Source organism: Strongylocentrotus purpuratus, unplaced genomic scaffold (genome assembly GCF_000002235.5).
Source record: "Strongylocentrotus purpuratus isolate Spur 01 unplaced genomic scaffold, Spur_5.0 spur5_scaffold_12, whole genome shotgun sequence".
Taxonomy (NCBI): domain Eukaryota; kingdom Metazoa; phylum Echinodermata; class Echinoidea; order Camarodonta; family Strongylocentrotidae; genus Strongylocentrotus; species Strongylocentrotus purpuratus.
In genome coordinates this window covers 15693596-15714692 of record NW_022145597.1, presented here as the reverse complement: position 1 = coordinate 15714692, position 21097 = coordinate 15693596, and the positions used below count along the sequence as shown (strand labels likewise).

The 21097-nt window shown below is 36.6% G+C and overlaps 1 protein-coding gene across 5 annotated transcripts in view; it reads left to right on the top strand.

Annotated features, from left to right (window-relative positions):
* Nucleotides 1-2976: 2976 nt before the first annotated feature.
* LOC579951 overlaps nt 2977-21097 on the top strand; it is a 42788-nt gene continuing 24667 nt past the window's right edge. For 2 of the 5 annotated variants that reach the window (XM_030981924.1, XM_011673296.2), the window contains exons 1-4: nt 2981-3343; nt 8156-9814; nt 11359-11485; nt 19215-19319. In XM_030981924.1, the coding sequence (XP_030837784.1) occupies nt 3278-3343; nt 8156-9814; nt 11359-11485; nt 19215-19319 (1957 nt within the window). In that variant the 5' untranslated portion in view covers nt 2981-3277. Of the gene's footprint in view, nt 3344-8155; nt 9815-11358; nt 11486-19214; nt 19320-21097 lie in introns of all 5 variants that reach the window. The other 3 variants (XM_030981927.1, XM_030981926.1, XM_030981925.1) reach the window with 3 other exon arrangements.

Below are 21097 nucleotides of genomic sequence, written 5' to 3'. Positions count from 1 at the left end.
TTTCTTTGCGGTTGTGACTAAGTAAGGACCATGTTAGATTTAGTCATCTTTATTTATTGCTTGCCACTTGCACATGAGAGTTACTGTGACTTAAATGAATTAACTCAATTTAAATGAGCTTGCAGAAAATCCGTCATGAGTAATGAATGATTAAGCAATGATAGATATAATGTTATTTTTAAAAAGTGTGAGATTTTCTTGTTCCCTGCATGCAGTCTGGCTTCCAGACTTGATGTTTTTTCTCTGGTTTGAGTGAATATGAATGTGACAATAGGCCTGTCCTCATCAGCTCGAGTTTGCCAAACAACCTATTTTCAGATTCGGGATGTTATCCCGAAGCTCGAAATTTCGTCTTCACTAGACAAATATGCTCATCACAAGCTAGCTCGGACGGGCGCAAATTAGCCCGCTACTTCCAAAATAGCGGAACATTTAGGAAACAGGACCAAGATTTCTTGGGATAATTTCTCGACCAAATATCCCGCTAATTGCAACTGCGGGCTGATGAAGACGCCAATTAGCTGGATAATTTGAGATCGGGATAGTTAAAATAGCGGGTTATTTGGCAAACTTGAGCTGATGAAGACGGGCCTAATGTGGAATACATTTATTAGCTCCTCCCTGGTGCAGCAACTGTGGAGGATGCTGGGACATTGTGAGCAGGAGATGTCAGTGTGCATAAATCTAACTATATAGTGTCAGAAGAAAACCTTGCCTTTAAATTCATCAAGGGGCCATTTATCACATATACCAAGGATCTTTGCGTAGGCTTAACAACATAACCTTCTTTAGAACCATGAAATATGCATGAAACAGATCATTATTAAGGGGATGATCTGATCTGATCTGGGATTAATAGGGATAGATGTCTTGAGTTGATGTCATGCAGGTAAATGCCCTAGCTCTCTCTCCAAACATCAGAAAATAAGTATTGTTTTGTTGTCACTGGACTCTCCTTGCTTCTGTGGGTTCTCTTGCAGAGCAGCGACAAGTCGTGCTTGTGCACTACTCACAAAAATTGGAATAAGCGTACAGTGCCATTTTTTAATGGGTTTTTCCAGTTCAAAATGGTGCTTGGGGTGTGTAAATGGGCCTTAATTGTGCAGGAACTTCATTTTGTCTAAATTCACATATTGCCTGCTTTTGCAGTACAGGATTTTGATACCCATACTCACTCATACAAGGTCAGTATACTTCAAGAGCTTAGTAATGTGACTCATTATCTCTGATCACTGTCTTGCAATGTGTGACTTGTGAATTTAAAATATTTAAACATATTAATTAACATGCAAAGGAATGATGTGGTTTATTTCGAGGGGGAAACCCCCTTTCAAGCGGAAATGTGACTTGCATGAATAACAGCCACTTGGCTAAATCCCATTTGTTTTCCTCTCTTTGAGGTGTTGAAGTTTGTTAACAAAAAAAAAACATATCTGCAAGAAAGAAATTTGAGGGCCTTATGAGGCCTAGTATGGGGGCAACAGCAGTTGCGACTCTGGAAAACTTGGCACATGGTAAAGCCCTGTATACATACTGTATCCGTGTTGCACATGCACTGCTTCCTGAGGATTTAAAGGACCTGATGCTACGGTAGACAGCGAGGATTGCAAGCCGTAATTCCATCGCTGAAATAGTTTGGTAATGAATTGTATCCTGCTATCTCTTCCTTCCTTACTCAATTAGATGGGCACATGTCAGGTGGGTTCGTATGAATGCTCTCTGTGATCTGCTCATAATTATCAGCTACGTGTTAGAATGTGTATGCTCTGTCTGCTTAGATGCTCATTGTGGAGATATGCATGTATGTATGGAGGCCCATGGACTACTGTAAATCTAGAAACTTGCACACATAATAATAATGATAATGATAGTAGTAGTAGTAATAAAAATAATGATAATAAAAATAGTAATAATAATAATAATAATAGTCGTGATAGTAATAATAATAGTTGTGAGAGTAATAATAATAATAATGATAATAATAATAATAATGATATTAATGATAATAATGATAATGATAATATTGATAATAATGAAAATTATAGCTGTAATAATAATGATACTACTACTTCTACTAATGACACTACTAATACAAATATTAATAGTCGTGATAATGATCATAATAACAATAATGTGATAATAATAAAATAGTAATACAAGTAGTAGTGTAGTAGTACTAGAAGTCGTAATAATAGTTATAATAACAATGATATTGATACTACTACTGCTGCTGCTGCTGTTGCTACTTATAAAAATAATGATGGTAGTAGTAGTAGAAAATATTATCATATTTTGCACCTACATATGCAGGTTAGCCAGGATCGTTAGTGGGTTAATTACACCTGATTAAGAAAGCCTGAATCACCTTCCTCTGCCATCCAGGGAGAGTGTGTTTGCTACTGTTCTATCAGGGGGAAATTATATCTAGTCTTATTAAAAAGACCTGATAAACACCATACAATGGTTATGTATTTTTGGGGGGAGGGGGGGGGGGGGGGGGGTGGGGGTTGGATGGAGGATAGTAAGTTGGCTTGAATGAAGAAATTACAAATGATTCTGTACACCAGGGGCCCTGTCTCACAAAGAGTTTATATCAATCGCAACTACCGGTATGTACAAAAGATATAGGAGACTGCAAACTTGCGATTGATTGGAGGACTTGCGATTGATTTGAAATTTTGGACCAATCGCAAGTCTTCATAAGACTGGGCCTGGGTCTGTAGGCATATTTCAATACAAACCTTAATTTGTTTCATGAAAAGTATAAAGAAGTTAATTGATGAGAACTGGAAAGAAGCTTTATCCCTTTAATACTGTAAAAAAATTGTTCTGATGCCAATTTGACAATGAGCAGGGATTTATAATTTTGTTTAAATTTTTTATTTTTTAATACTGATTATATGTATCCTTTTAAACCCATAAAAATATATTTCAATGATAACTAACCACATAAACACAGGTTGAATAGCATTAGGAATAGAGTATACCTTTAAAATAGAGTTGAATGTGTGTGTTTGGGTTGAGATGTAAGACTAGGTGGGTCGTACACGCTCGTGCCTGTCTGCTCGCAATCAGGTTAATATTTGAGGGGGTAAAACTAAAAGAGCTGAATTCAATCAAGTCCAAGGTGCGATGGATTCCTGTCTTTATACCTCCGTCGTTGATGAAGTGCTGATAGCCATGTCTAACGCTGATCAGGAGACGGACATATTATAATTGGATTAAATCAGAAAGATCTGTGGCTAGTTCAGTGTTTGTGGCAGGCCATCGGTTCTCAATGTATAGTACTCTCAAAACCTGTGGAATCAAGATATGTGGATGTTACACGGAGGGAAGCATAAAGGTATATCACAAACAGGTTATTGTCGAGGAAGCTGTTTGTGGATTGTTTTGATTCTTTTGAAGCTACCATGCTTCATGAATTATTGAATATTTTATAGCATCTCCCAAATTTGTTTGTTTTAATGGAATCATTGGATTGTGCCTATTTCAAATGTCCCTGTCTACAGATGGTTGAAAGTGTATTGGGGTAATAACAAAAAAGTGTAAATTTAAAACCCTTAATTATGGAGTTATAGATCAACTAATGAAATTTTGTTTTTTGGGCAGACCAAGTATTTTCATGAATACTGAATATATTTTTAGGAATGAAGAATAAAGCAGAAAATAGCTATAGTATCCTTCAGTTGAAAGTATTGTGGTTGATTTTGTTTTCATTGATTACCTGACTTGCCATCAATTTTCAAGTTTTCAGTGAAAATACACTTTCCTAACACTGACACTTGGCTACAGAGACAGTCCCTTGGATGGATGCACATTGGTTGTCCATAACACAATGATTGTCCATCACTTTATAAAGTGCAAACATATCTTTGATGCCGGGCTGACTCTGTGTGTTTGCACCAATAAAATATGGGACGATTGTTCAATTATAGGTATAAATAAATACACGTTTTGTGATTGCCTGAAGTCACTCTGTATTTACCTTTCATGACATGTCCGTGGGCAGTGTTTGTGTAGAGGGGTTATATCACTTATCATCGCCAATGTGTGCCTTTTGATAAGGGTGTGTGCCGGCAGGAGTCAGGTCTATTTGAAGAACTTTGTCCCTATGAACCAGGTATTTCTGTAGGACGGACAGAGAAATGTCAGTTGTGTCGTCAGTTTGTGACTGGAAGAGCTAGGTAGCAAGAGTTTTCTTGCGAATTCTGCTTCAACTGCCTCTATTGGATATATTCTATTCTGACTTTTTTGTATTGTGCCATTGAATTGATACATCCTGGAAATACATATTTGGTAAGAGGCAATGATAAGCTTGTTTGTGTCTGCAGATTAACTGAAGTGCTTTGACAGTTCTACCATTTCATGGCGCATTCTAAAGGCTCGTTCAGATATGACTTGGGAGATCGCCATCAAAAAATATTTAAAGAAAAATCCACTCATGTTTTAATGCCTAAATGAATTGCATCATTGCGCAACAATAGATCAATGCATAACCAATGAGCTCTGAGTTATAAGAAACAGAAATCTGAAGCATATTACACTTTTCGTCATCATTAAAAAAAAAATATACAGTGGTTTACCTAGGCATATCTGAACGAACCTTGATTTTACATGGTGCAGTACTAGGCCAATCTATAGTGCAGTCATGCAACATGTATGAATAAATGTTCAGTTATGCCTATTGATCTATCAATATATTCCTAATTAGTCTAGGTACAAAATAATTAAACACAACGGCTTAATTATAATTGATTTTTGTGCAAATGAAATAAAAACAGAATGAGGGTATTATGTTGTAGGCCAAATACTGTACAGTGTGAATTGTGATGCAAACTTGTATTTAGTGCACATGATTCTGCACTACCAGGTGTTCTGCTGTGTTGAGGAATAAAGGTGTTACCAGTTGTCATGGTGATACCATGTTGATAAAACTTACATTCTTTGGTTCACATTCACCATGAGAATGTCCCTTGTTTGTTTATTCAGGTCATGTACTTTTGAAATACGATCTGTTCCTTCAACCCTACCCACTGCAGCTCTCTCTTTTCTCATCTCTTCATACCACACAGCGTGATATAATATATCTTGCTTGCATTCTTGAATTTACTCCATCCTTGGTTTGCTGACATGACCAAAACATTGATTTCTACGTATTCTAGAAGATTTTCTGCTGCAGATCAAGCGCGGTGTATCGCAAATGTCTGTCGAACTCTTGCGTAATCGTATAGGAAGGAAGCTCTTTGACTAGCTTCATGCCAAAGAGAATTGGGGCATAGGGGTAATTCGATTAGGATATCTGTCCATTCAACAACAACAAGATTGTCGTGTTTATAGAGCGACTTGATTGGACTATATACCCTGTGTTATCTGCAGTACAGTTGTACAGTAGTCGTCGGGCTCTCATCACAAGCACATATCGCAGATATCAGTGATCTGGAATTATCATTTCGAGTGTTTCCATGTGATCGGTGAAGTACCTTAGTTGATATCGTATCTTGGTTCATTAATTAAGGTATGTTTCCTACTGTATGTTGTCACGCAGGCTTGGTAACATAGGCTAGACTTAAATTAGTACTTTTGTTTGATCATGTTGTTCAGTTGAAACATGTCTATCTTGTTTGATTCTGCTATGTCTATCGTTCTACACAGTTCTAGATTTTCCTAATAACTGAATGTTAGTGAGAGCTCTAGAGAGAGAGAGAGACAGAGAGGGAGGGGGAGAGAGAAAGAGGGGAGAGGGAGGGGATGGGGTGGGGATGGTGTGGAGAGAACAATACAACAGGCTTTTGATATTGAAATTTGTTAAATTCTTGAATCTAGATCCCCTTATTCCCTCTTTCTCTTGCATGTATAACTTTAATGAGGCCACTGTAGTAGATTCTGAGGCTTGATATACATGAATCCAAAAAGAGACAGTGGCAATTCATGTAAAGTGTAGTCAGATCGCTGTTATAATTATGTTACATCCACTTTACAAAACAGAATATGCCTTTTTGTACTGTTGTAAATCATTTAAAGTTTTATCGTGGGAGATCTAGGCCTGGGCCTGTTTCATAAAACTTGTTATCAATAAACAAGTTACAATAACTTTTATAAGCTACTGAAAACATGGCATTTGATTGGCTGAGAGCAAATTTATCATAGAAATGTAGCATTTGTTATTGATAAGAAGTTATATGAATCAGCCCCTATACAAATTTCAGTACGCTTACACGCGAGCTCGTCAGCGTGCTCGCCAACGAGTTCGTTGACGAGCAAGCAGACGAACTCGCCAGCGAGCTCGTTTCGTTCCAAATATGCAAATTAGCTACGAACTCGTTGGCGTGCTCGTTGGCGAGCTCGTTGGCGTGCTCGAAATATACACGCTCGTCACTGGCCGATAAGCTCGTTGGCGAGTTCGTCAACGAGTTCGTCGGCGAGTTCGTCAACGAGCTCGCCACGAGCTCGCCACGAGCTCCTTCTTTTACCCACGAACTCGCCACGAGCTCCCCCTTTTACCAACGAGCTCGTCACGAGCTCGCCACGAGCTCCCCCTTTTACCCACGAGCTCGCCACGAGCTGCCCAGTTTACCCGCGAGTTCGCCACGAGCTCGTGAAGATTTTGTAAGATCGTTACTAGCGTCCTGGAAGCGTGTTACGAGCTTAAAGCCTAAAAAACGATCTTATTAAGCTTACCACGAGCATAATACGAGTTCGCGACGAACTTAAATTTGTATAGGGGAGGGCACTGATTTTTTCAAATGAAACATTTATATTTTTGATGAATGATGAGAACAAAGATACAGAGAGTAAATAAAGAATGTTTTTTTCATGTCAATTTGATTGACCATCTGTTCATTAAACATATGTTGCGCATGTTTGCTGTAACATTGACTACAGATCATATCATCATAGATAATATTTTCTTTGTTAATAAGTGGAATAGAATTTTTTGGTTGGACTGACAGATTACAAAAGGGATAAGGATATCTATACGATCTCTACAATCATGAATTCCCAAATGGTTCATCGCAGTATCCCATATGTTACAGTATCTGTGTAGTGCATTCAGCCTTCAATTTACAACAAAAATAGACAATCCCTAATGATAAAAATATCATTTTTTGGAATACAATTTATAGCTACATGTAGGTACAAATAATGATTTTATAACAAGTTAAAACAACTGTTATAAGCTATTATAACTGTTATTGTAAAGATTTTGAAGATTTTGTTGTTGTTGAAGATTTTAAATCTTGAATGATCTACCATGGATGTGTTTCTTTAATATTTTGATGAATGGCATAATCTGTCATTCCTGAAATAGTACAGATGAGGTCAAGCATCTAGCACTAGTTTCTTACAATATATGGAAACACCAACTTTGTTTGATATCGTGAACAATAATATTATCAATCACCAGATGTCTAAAATTGGTTCACACTATACTCCTAATTAACTTGACACCCTTTCCATATGTGGCCCAGCTCGTTCCGATCTTATCTTAGGTTTTTGAGCCAGGAAAAAAACAAATGTGATAGCTATCGTTCTTGGCCTGCATGCCGCCCCCGAAAATGGGTAGATTCCGTCACTGTTGGCATAGCGATCAACTTTGTGCTTTTGAATTGTTCTTTACAGTCATTTAATCGAGGGTTTAACATTGAAAGGAATGCAATACTAAATGCCTCTTTAGATACAGAGAAAAGTTGTTGTCGATCACACCGTATCGGTTCATTGCCCGATCTCTGCATTCTTCTGTCAACCGTTTAGCTGGCAAAGACAATTTCTTCTCACGTCAGGGGAATTGCATTATAACGCGGAATGTGGCACTCCTTCAAATACATACTGTTAGAATTGCTTATTGTTGTTAGTGCATGCTAATTGGGTTTATTCTAGCTGTGTCTGATCAAGTTCTGTACTGTTCAGTTTGTTTGTAGCGCTGCAAGTACATGTCATTTGTATTTCAAGTTCTTAGAGTCTTTAACTGTTCAATGATATGTATGTGAATATATTTTCTATCTTCGTGATAATTATATGTTTAAGTTCTATTGCTGCATCTACAAAGAAATCTAAAATCCACAATCATTTGAAATATCTTTTGTATTTTTATTTCTCTTACTTGATTCTTATACTAATGTCATTTGTTTTCTTCTTTTTGATGTTGTTCTTTCAGGCCACAAGTGGACTGTGCAGTGAGGAGCCTCAGCTTGACCCTGATGAGGACCACCATCTAAGATCGTTGGACACCAAGCATCCGCAGCTCCTGACCGGGGAGTTCTTGGTCAAGAAGAACATTCGCAGTAAACCTCCGTTCAAGCGCAGAGTCTCACCTCCGACATCGTACTTCAACCCCTGGGTCCTTCAGCCTCAACAACTGAGGCAGAAACTCGAATCCCTCCAAGACGAACAAGGTGGGAGTGACCACCGAAGGAATGGGACTGCGAAGCCGATGAAACCGGAACTCATCGTTGTGGATATCTTTGATGACAGCAAGGAAGTTTCTTGTGGTGATCAAGATTGTAAGATGCCTCAAGACAGCATTATGGAGGAGCCTATCAATGAATCTGTTACCAATTTGGATGCTACAGAGGATGTTTCCAGAGATCCAGAAGGTGATACAACATTAGGGCAATCGGGAAACAGTCCTCCTAGATTTGTGCGTAGTGTGTCCAACGGTCCCTCAAGGAACAGGGAAGTGTTTGTAGACTCTCAGAGCGGATCCAGCGGAAGGACAGAGAAGCATGCAAGAACTACTAACAATAATCGTAGATCGCTCTCCCCACAGGCCAGGGAGTATGTGTCGAGGCTTGATCCCTCCGGGAGGCGACACTCTGGGTCTCAGGCGGCCAGTGGAGAGAACGAGGATCACCAGATGAACGGTTACAGGCAGCGCAAGAAGAGCCTGGCCCTTGCCATGAACGAGGGCCGGCTTGAGATGAAGGAAGTGTGCATGAGACCGTTGGATGTGGACCTTGATTTTCATCTGATTGCTCAGCTGAATCAGCTCAATCGGGAATTAATGGATCTATCCAAGTCCGGATCTTCCACGTCTCCTTCATCACCTGGCGTCGGTGCCAACCATAGCTTCTCTCTCCTAGAAAACAATGGTGAGATCCTAGTCGATGGTGAGGATAAGCACAACTTATCAAGTTCACCTCAGTCCCCTATCTCTCTACAAGTTCCCCAAACAAGACATTCTCAAGGAAATGACGTGTACAGCCCAATATCCTCTAAGAGAGGTAAAAGTCCCGTTGAAGCCAAGCAAAAGAAGTCATCTCATGAGACACCAAGGCGTAGACAATCCGACGAAAGCGTAAGTCCTGTTGTTTCCAGTAAGAAATCATCCCCCGAACAAAAGACAATTGTCGAGAACAGCAAAGAGTCCAAGTCTGTGTCGCCTCGTGAAGTCATCTCTCGGATCAAGTTGCGTTTCAGTAACTCCAAACTAACCAGGGGATCACCTCAGAGGAGTAGTGCAGGTAAAATAGAGATCCAAATCTTGAGACCAAACCTAGACAATCCAGAGAACGAGCCTGGAACAGCATTCAAGAGATCGGCATCTCTAAGACACGACTCTGAATCAAGAAAGACGTGGCCAAACCTTGAAGCATCTACGTGTACAGAGGGTTACGAAGAGAGCCACAAGTCACCATCTCCCGTTTACAGACGGTGTGAATCCGATGGACCGGTCGAAAGGCAACGGAAAAAGCCTCTTCTTCCAGACTCTAACCCAATGCTAGAACAAAACCATAACGCACCAGGTAGCAGTACTGATAGTGGGCTGGGCAAGGATCAAAGGCATTCCAAGTCAAGTGCAGACTCGTTACTAGAGGTGAGAAAGATAATACATTCTAACTTCTAAGATGTCAAGATAAGGGGCTTTAAACCCTTTCACTTTTGAATTCTTAATAATCTTAAAGGCTCCAGTAAAGAAGCCAACTGGTTGCCGTATAGGAAATGGGTTAAAATAAGGTTGGATATATTTTAGAAGTAACAAAATTTACAAAATAGAACTTGTTTTCCAATACTTGTTATTTTTCACAGTCATCCTGACATAAGGCTGCTAGAAAGATAAATATCTCCTAGTCTCATTTCCAGTCCCAGTGAAAGATCTAGTCCCATGTGAGAAAAAATACAGACTTTGGACCAAAGAAATTTACCCATTTATTGCTATTATGTATTATGAATGGCTGCTGAGGACTATCTTGCCATAAAGAATTTATTTCTAATTTCAGAAAATAAATCAACATAAGTTATGCTATTTTATTTTGATTATTACTTTGTTTCAAAGTGATGGTGAATCTAGTGCTTTCAACTAAATCAATTTTTTTTCTTCAAATATCTTTGAACATTTTTAACATGTTGACGATTTCATGGAGGTCCTGATAATGTTCAAAGTGTTTGAGGAATCCTTTAATGGCAGTGGATACATGCTCATAAAATGTACACGTTTTCCTAGTGTACAAGACTAATTCAATCTGCCATGGATTAAGCAACTAAATCCCTTGTTTACAAGTTAGTTTTGTTTTGATGATTTGTGTGAGTGTTGATGTACACTGGATTTATTTCATATGTCATGTCTATGACTAATTGATATGAATCACTTGTGCAAGAAGGCAACAGCGTGTCTGGCACTGTCTGTCCCATATCACATTTGAAATATAGTATAGATATAATGACTGCTATGAGAGGCATCGCTGTTTCTATAGGCTCGAGGGGACGTTACATCCTGCTCCCCGAGAGCTAGTATAGAAACAGCTATGCTTCAAATATTAGAAGCATTCCATATATCTTTCATAAACTGAAATCACACAAAAAAAATCTACAAAGAATTCTTACCTTATCGTTTTCTTGAGTACAGACTGGTTTATAAACCATCACAGAAAATCTGAGACACTGTCTGTAAATCTTTGCTGGAATATTGCCTGAATGTTACGATCATTCAGGAATCACACACACACACAGAATGGTGTGTACAAATAACAGAGTAAAATTTTAAAAAGAAATTACATCACTAATCCTTCAGTCACACCGATGAGACTGACACTAGCCTGACAATGGACCAAACAAAACCCTGGGAATGGAGAAGAATCTGTCGGTTTGGGGTCGGTCTTGAGTCACCTTCACGGTGTGATTGAGCTGTTATCAGATAAAAGGAAAACACTGGGGTTACATTATTTTCTGATCTGAATATTTGGAAATATATAGCATGGAAAGATAAATGTTCCTTGAATGATTAATGTATGATCAATCAAAGATAAAGAAATATATGAATATATTATCTTTTCATGTTGGTAGTCGTAGTCTAGTCTCATGTCAGTGTTGCCATAGTAACAACATCCATCCATCTTGTATGATATTGTCATCCCTTTTCAGGACTTTCATGTCAGCAGCCAAGTCTCGTCTAGCTGTAACAGCAATCCTCCTTCCAGACCCCTCTCTTCCGACATCGGTGACCTGAGCTGGGAGAAAGGTCGCGAGCTCTTGCCACCAAGGTTTAGAGGTAAGTTATGATTATTGTTTTAATAAATAGCATCAATGTTTCGTTGTAAAGCCTCGCTCTGATGTGTCGTGGTAAAACACGATGGTTATTTTCACAACGGCGTAATTGTAAAACACTTCACGTTTCTGTACCTTATATCGCAGAGCTCAGTGAGAACACGTAGGACCTTTGATGCATGCATTTGCCTGCATACATTTTACACATACGCTATAAAACAACCTGCCATCATATATGAACCAGCCTTAAGAGTAATAATGGAATATATTCAGTGAAAGAGACTGAAGGAGAGGGCAAGCAAAAATCAATTAATAATGACTTTACTTTGGTTTGTGTCTCGGCCGAATATCACAAAGGAAAAGGCGAAATTCAAAAGCATATCATCATGGAACAATCGGTTTAAGTTTTTACTGTATAAAATAGGGCTGCATTTCAATCAGTATGTGCTAGATATAATAAACTATGGAGGCGGCTAGAAAGTATACTTATTTTGTATTTAAAAAAATTAATTTAATCCATGCTCAATGGCAATCACATTGAGCAATAAAAGTAGCTTTAAATCATTTTGAATATCTATTGCTGCAACATGCTGTAGAGCTGACGACCACCAACATGCACAGAGTCCTATAAAGAACGGGGTGTGCTATTATCTAATTATAAGTTGGGTTAAATTAGATTCCAACACTTTCAGTTCCCTAAATATAGCTACCGTGCCAAGCCCTCTCTATTCCGTTTGTAACTGCAGCTGTTGGGAAGTCATTCGACCCTCCACTGATATGATTAGATGTGATTAAATCATGTCTAATTAGGGACCCACTTCAAATATCACCTCATGCTAGCCCGAGGAACATTCACTGCGTCACAACTGATATGAAGTGCCCTTAAAGGTAGTGTATTCCTTTTGCAGCCAACGTCAAGTTCTGTAGAACTTTGCAGGAATTATGAATATGTCACGTACATGTATGTCCTATTTGTGAATTTTAGACGTTAGCGGTGTCCTAGTATTCAAATTATGCAAGGAAACCCGTTAGACTTCACTGTCAGACACTATTGAGTGACTAATTTGCTTCTGTTTTTTTGGTAATAATATACATAAAATAGCTGTAAAGTAAACATAAGCATTTGTACACATCAATAACCCACTTCTTATAATATGGCCGAAATTATGCTGATTGAACAAAACGTACGACCATACAGCTAGTACAAGGATTTGAAAATCTGGCTATTTTCTATGCATAATTTTCAAAAACGCGTTGCGAAAATTCCTAGCATTCAATATAATTCGATATAAAGTCAGTTACCAGTTCTAAACTTTTCAGAGGAGTTTTTAGTTGCCATTATCTCTTGTTCACCATAGGGTTCACAAAAGTTTGTATTTTCAGCCTGCAAAAGAGACACACCACCTTTAAAACGTGAGCTTGAACGTAATGTATCGCACATGAACACATTGCATGTGGTGTAAGAAAGGGAACTAGCTGATCTTGCCCTTAAAACGTGAGCTTGAACGTAATGTATCGCACATGAACACATTGCATGTGGTGTAAAAATGGGAACTAGTTGATCTTGCAAGGTTCGATGAGTCATGTGTCTAGGTCTCTAGGATAGGGATCAGTGGATGTTTATGATTGCCAGCTTATGAGGTACCTTACAGACATAGTAAAGGACACAGTTACATTACCTCATAGGATCTATTACCCTTTTTATAAACCCTGTAGTTAACAGCAAAATAACACAAAATTGGAGCATTATAGGTCATTATAAATTCAATTTTAATTTCAATTTTCAATTTCATTTATTCCACAGGTTCATAAAAAGGCAATATAAATTACAATCAAATATCAAAGCATTAAAACAAAGATGAACCTGCAAAGGGGTAGGCAGATCAAAAAACACAGGTTTATCACGGATCACCCCCTGCTTATAACTAACATGCATTTAGCTTAAAAAAATGAATATAATGAAAATAAATAAAACAAATTAAACAGAATCGCATGAAAATTGTGTGCATTGTTTTAATGACGCAATTTATCCATTGCTCCCACTGTCTTTAAAGGCTTAGCATTGGTGTATATCAATTGCCATGATCATGACCCTTAGATCTATGCAGGCGCGGATCCACGGGCTCAATTCTTTCGGCCCGGCTATGGCAAGCCCTTTGTGTAAAAACTAGATAAACTCTATTTTTCTCAGATAAACTCTGTTTTTCTCAGATAAACTCTGTTTTTCTCAGATAAACTCAGTTTATCAACAGATAAACACAGTTTATCAGAAAAACTCAGTTTATCAGTTGATAAACTCAGTTTATCAGTTGATAAACTCAATTTATCAAGAAAAACTCAGTGTATCAATGATAAACTCAGTTTATCAACAGATAAACAGAGTTTATCAGATAAACAGAGTTTATCAGTTGATAAACTCAGTTTATCAGAAAAACTCAGTTTATCAGTTGATAAACTGAGTTTATCATTGATAAACACAGTTTTTCTGATAAACTGAGTATATCTAGTTTTTACACAATGGGCTTGCCATAGCCGGGCCGATAGAATTGGGCCCGTGGATCCGCGCCTGGATCTATGTGTCGCTTTTTCTTTAATAATCCCAAGTATACCCCCTCCTTCTCCACACGATACCCCCCTCCCATATATCTTCAACCTGTCTGTATCTATCCTAATGACAATAATAATGACAATCTCTTGCCACACCCCCCCCCCCCCTAAATTCATTCACAAATTTTATTGATGCAATATTAAACTTTGTGCATTGTGAATGTTTCATGTTGTAAATTTGTAGTCCCTTACATTTTTTCAACAATGCTCAAAAGGTTCTTGTTTTGCAGTTAGCACCAATCTATATATGAAATTTGGAATTTGAAATGTTCAATGTTCAACACAGTTGGTCGTATTTCTTCTTTCTCTGTTGTTCGTTGTTGGCCGATTCTTAATCTCAAATGGGAAAAGACTCAATCAAGAAGTCTGTGTTGCCAAGATTTTCTTTTCATTTATCAGGGTGGACTTCCTTTTTATCAGGGTGGACTTTCTTTTTTATCAGGGTGGACTTCCCCTTTAACAGGGACCCACACAAAGTGCACACAACCTTGGCTAGTAATTAGATTAATTTGTGTAAAGAGAAGCCAATCAATACGCATTCAACTGTAATGTTTACAAACAGAATTGTGTTTGGACTTGGACACTACAACAAGTGTCAAGGATGACTTTCAAGCTGGCTTCTGAAATCTTATTTTTCTTTAAGTTACAGTTCATTGATTTGTAGGTCACTTGTTGTCTTTGATCTTCCTGTGTCCTTTAAGCTAGGACAAAATTTGCTTGCTCTTTTTTCAGTTTGAACCACAAATGACCTAGCTATTTTATAAAGCTCTGTATTTAAATCCATCCGCTTAAAAAGTTATTCAACACTTTATTCCTTTTCAAATATAAAATTTTAGATTTAAACCACATAAAATTTTGCCATTTTTATGCGGTTGGCACAGTTTGCTATTCAAAAAAATATTTTACAAACATGTGAATTGAGATTATAACATTTAAATCAAAATATTAGGGTAGAATGAGTAGGAATTACTTGGGAAAAAAAAAAGGAATGATATTTGGCACATTTTGTAGGTATATCATGTAGGCTACTACAACACCTCTTTTATCTCTTCTAAATGTAGGCCTTTCTATAAACTGCAAGATTGATTTCTGTAGAACCTTGCCCCCCATCTCTAGGGCAGGGCAACTTCGTAGCCCCCTTCCCAGGGGTTATAGGGTCTCCGAGTTCCCCCCTTCCCCTGCCGAGCCAGGTCAAATTCTAGAACTTGTAAACAGGATGCAGGCGCTCAGGGACTAGTCTTATCGCTCAGGGACTGCTAGACTAGGTCTGATAGCATGTTGTGAAAGTGAAGGAGAGGCCTTAGTAACCCTTTACTACGAAACCAAGTTTTTGATCAATTCTCATCCAAGAACTTTCAAGTGATAAAACTTTGACTTTATTTCTTGTTTCAATTTTTGAATTGGGCTCAAAAGATATAACATTGGAACAAACCAAGTCCTGAATGAGGCCACCTCTTTCCACTGTAGGGGAAATATTCGCAAATTCAATTTAAAAAAAATACTAAAAGATAAAAATAAATGCTCAACATGAACAAAATAAACGCTCAACATTAACGACATAAAAGGGAGTGAATATATAATTATATGATATGGATTTTCAATATTCTACATCTGTTTGTGATGCTCTAAATTGCATTTACAAAGTTTATTTGGTTTAATACCATCTCACTGCTTTAATGACTGATGAGCCTCCAATATTGATTTATTCTCTTTCTTTCGTGTTTGGCCATATAGTTTGAGATACTCACATTTAGAATTTACTGCAAAGATAGAGCAAATAGATACGAATGTGAGGCCACAAACTAGACTTTTCTCAATTTTTGCAATATTATTTATTTTAAATGGGGGTAAATCCTCTATGTGCAGCATATTATAAAACCCAAAATATAATAGAATCATACTGTGTTTCCTTACATTTTCATAATATTTGTTATTAATGTACAGAAACCATTTTTATTTCATAATGTTACTGGCAGGAAGAAGTGGATCTTAAAATTCTTAACCAATCAAAACTACTTGTTTTACATTTTCTTAACTACAAACAGCTTAGATTGATGTTAATGTTTGTGTGTGGTTTCAATTACACTGAAAACAAAGAAAATATACTCCTTGAATTCTTGTAATAAGAGTGCCAGTGGGTGTTTGTGAGAAGATTGAAACCGAAAGAATTCAAAATAAGTTTGAAAAACAGTTCTTTGAGAAACATGTGATCTGTGTGTATATCACGTAGACCAGTATATTCTTGAATCTAGGAAATAAGAAATACATTATCCTCTCTGTAATTTGACTACCGATATTGGATCAGACAGATGTGTATCAAACAGGGAAAAACCGAGTGAAAAATTGCGCTTTTTGGATGCAAATAATTTGTTCTTCTTCCTAATTTCAATGAAATATACAAGTAACTTGATAAATCTACCGTCTAATACTGTGTGTATATCAGATAGACCTGCATGTATATCCTTGATTCTGAGATATAAGAAATTCCCCCGGTAGGTGATTCTCTCTGTAATTTGATTATTGGATCCGACAAATATGTATCGAGCAGGTACTAAAAACCCAGTCAAAAATTATTGGCCTCTAAAGAATGATTTAACCCCTAGACAGAGTGCCTTCCATTGAGTATTTTGAAAGCAAACATCTGTATTTTCATTTCAAAGAAATATACAAGTACAGAAATCAGATAACTGTACCACTCACTCAGTTGTGTTTGACCAAAAAAGAAAGACAGAAAGAAAAAAAATCACATTTAGAATTTGTGGTAAACATTTATCATTTATAGATCATATCATGGATTCATGGTCACCAATATGAACTGATGTTGAAATTTGTATTTTATAAAAAAACTGTTTTATTTCATTAATCAATATGAAATTTTGTTTTATGATTTCATATTTTCAAAACATTAATATTGTGAATTGGGTCTGACAGGGAAGACTAGTTGCTATTATCTTGTCCTAGCTGTGTCTGTATGACATTGAATATTGCATGGATCATCATTTCTGATATTCTCTTTCACTATAACTCCTAAATTGATAGCGGAATGATATGAAAATGACCTATAATCCCCATGTTAATGCTTATGATATATGAAAACTAAGGTCATTAATATATCATATTTCCTGATAATCTTACAAGAAATATAAAAGGGCTTCTGTGTGACATTGAGATAATCAGCCAATTTAGCTTCATATTTTAAATGGGGACAACTATTTTGCTTATGAAATATTAAAACTAAGGTCATTAATATTTATTTCCTGATAATCTTACAAGAAATATAAAAGCGCTTCTGTGTGATATTGAGTTAATCCGCTCATTTAGCTTCATATCTTAAATGGGGACAACTATTTTGCAGTCAGATAAATAACTTGAATTTGTGCATTTTATTAGTGAAACAACAGTTGGGTTTGTCGTGGCTTATACTTAATTACAGCTGTGATGAAACACATGAGCAGTATGGATATCAGTAGAAAGTTATTTCATTAGGATAATTTTATTCACATTTTTATGGGTGTGTATTTTAAGTGGTATTTGCATTTTATAGTAATTATTTGGTTTGAAGTAAGGAATGACACTTCTAGATCTATAAGTTCTTTAGTATGAAAGTGAACTTTCACTGTTCATTAGCATGATAGTGAAGTGCTGCCCTCTAGTGTTGAAAGTAATGCAATATCAAATTACTTTTTTTAAACCAATTTCCAAAACTTCTGTTTCTTTTATTTCCACTGAAATGATTCACATTGAGCTATAACAGTTTTGTTTATGAAATCAGAAAAGATGCATATAATTAAAGGGTACTGCTAGTATGTATGAGTTATTGTAAAACTTAAGTAAAGTTTTAAGTAAAGAGGGAGTAATTGTAATGGGAACTGCACCACCTTAACTACAGATTCAAGTCTGAGGATCCCATTTCAAACATAATAGCAGCACTATCATTATGGGCATTTAACGCGGTTTCTGTTTACAAACAAACTTTGTATGATTATGTGCTTTTAAAGCACTATAAAATTTATTTTAAAGTTACCACTTCAGTTAGTTCAACTATGTCTGCAATTTAAAAAAAAAGGATAGAACCATATCATCATGATAGAAATGATTAACCATGCCATAATGCAGGGAGGGTTACGTAAGACCATGCATAAGGTATACCCTCCAAACAGCACAGCATTCAGAAGCTATATAGTCAAGACCCACATATGTATAATGGTTGTCAGCTGTGTAGCAGCTACTGGTCTTCAGTATAATTCTTCTTTCCTGTATTAAGACTCAATCAGGATGCCATAGATTGTGGAGTCATTAGAAAGACTTCCTTTTTAACGTAATGAAAGCGGTGTGCTGTTCATTAGGAATCCCTTTAGTTTTATTCTTTACTCGGCTATTGTTCAGCTGTAGATCTAGATCTACATGAAATTGTATTTTGTTTGTTATAGTGCTTAGAGACTTCGGTGGTAAGTGCTTTATAAGCACCGTTTTTGTTATTATTATTATTATTATTATTATTATTATTATTATTATTATTACTGCTTCTCACACTATACTATCTGCAACATGTAGATGATTAAACTCAAAGTTGAAAATGGTGTATTGTTTTGGATATGACAATGAGTTTCAACTGTATGATGTTCATTTGGAAAGAGTTGATGTTTTTGTTTGGTTCAAATAAAGTGCTTGTAAATATGATGTTATCAATAACTTATCACTATTAAAAATACTTTAAAATCAGGTGAAGTTTATTTTAAATGATACAAAGTGGATTATCTAAATTTTGTGACATCTTGAAGTAGTCTTTTGATGGACTGTACTATAACTAACCAGTCATATTTTCTACCCATTTTGAACTAGCTTTTACATAGAATCTTCATTCTTATCCTTCTCCTTCTTCTTCGTGCTAGGGTTGGCACAACTAAGATTTTTAATCTTCAACGCTGGCCCTCTATTTGGTATTTACATATTTTATATAATGTAAATGCTTTGTTTCGTATTGTTATGTTTTGTTTGATTTCACTGTACTTGTTCATTGTTTTTTTTATTGAGTGAAAGAAATGGATATGAATTTGAAATTGAAGTTCTTTCCAATGCTGTCTTACTTTAATACATTATTTATATCATCATTTCTTCTATCCTAGGTATACCTGGCTACCTGTCTAGCTCTACACCACATAGCCCTAATCTCCTTACTCCAACCACCGGCAGTCGAGAAGACCTCTTGGATGGTCAATTTTCTAGACCAGGTACGATTCCAAACATAGTTTGTTTGAAGCAAGAAAGGCAATAACTCATATACTGTAACAGAGAGTTAACACCCTTCTGGCTCTCTAGAGAAAACATTTTGTTTTTCTTGTTTCTTTGTGTGTGTGGATGGGTGGGGGGGGGGGGTTGAAGTTCTAGGTGCTTATCAAAGTGTATTAGGCCTTCATTAATATGTTTGAAATATACTGGACCCCTTACACTGTTGAATCCTGCTATACACTATTTCATATAATAATAAAGAGAACTAAATTAAATCTGGCTTAAATTAGTCCACTTGTGTAGGGAGTGCCAGATGTGAATGTCTCCATCCTGCACAAATCATTGTAATTTTGAATTAACAACATTTATTGACTGGATGTGTACATGTGGCAATGATTTCATGATGGCTGAACTTTTTTTTAGAAACATTTTTACATACAAAAAGGAATGACTTTGCATGAATCTCACTAGCAAGGTCCTCAAACAGTCCAACAGAAATAAATGTATGTAAAACCAAACAACAGGCTAACACTAATTGATAACGATTTTAAAACAGCCCTAAAATTCCTGTCAATTAAGTGCCAACCTCACCTTACTTATAGTTACCTCTTATTTGTAGATTAACCTTTGGAAAATATTTAACTACTCTTCTGTTAGAGAAAAACAGTAATAATGGAATTTCCCCTGGGACATTATATAACAAAAGAATAGCATCGTAACTCTCAGACTGTTGTGATACAGCAAAAAACCCATATACAATCACACTATGTGTTTATGCTTTGCCCAGTATGCTACCCCCTTTGAAAAATAAAGCTTTCCTTGAAATACTTTCTGTCAGTAGCTTGTGATGCATAAACACAATAATGAAAATATATTCAAGTCTTGTATAAAGTAGTCCTGAAGAGACAATAATGTTACTGGTTTAGAGTGATGCTGTTATATTGTATATTGTTTAGGTTAAAGCTGTTTCAATGGAAGGGATTCGTAGAGGTGCGTGTACTGCCACAGTGTAAGGCTTACTTATCAGACCATCATCGTACAGTACTCCAATCATTTACCGGTACTTTCTTTTTTCGTCTTTAACATGGTAAATGAGAACCCTTTTCCACAAAACACAGACTGACATTTGAGCTAGATTGAAACCCACGGTCTGCTGTTAAAAAGTCAAACTCTCATCAGACCCCCCATAGTACATGCAGGTCCATGTATATTTACAGACTTAGCCGACTCCTCTTGTTCCTAAAAAACCTGAAAAGAAAACTTTGCAACTCTTTAGAAACTTTTCTTTTTCTGTCATGTTCTTTGTAGATCAATGGCTAATCCTATATAGTTTCAGTAGTCAGTCTACTTCTTGTATTAAACACTGGAAGTATTGTAGATTATATTCACATGTTTGGTACTAGTATAAAGATGCCATGTCGTCGCTAGATACCAGCCTCGGTTCATCACCTTACATGTACACAGAGAGATGGAAAACCTTTTCATTCAAGGGGTTTTGGTATCAAGTGTGTACATATGGGAAGCCATTGTAAGAGAACTTCCGAATTTCTACCAATTGTTTCTGATAAATAATTTTTTTTTAGGTCAAAATGAATAGAAAATTAAAATAAGAACTCTTAATAGAGCCGGCATGAATCAAAGACTCAATTCACTTTCAAGTATTGTTGCAATTCCTAATGGTCATTTAGTCACAGCGATTTAACCTAATGAAGTGTTTTTTAAGGACTTTGCAACGCCTTGTTTTATATACTTGAGTGAGTCTGGCTACCATTTCTATTTG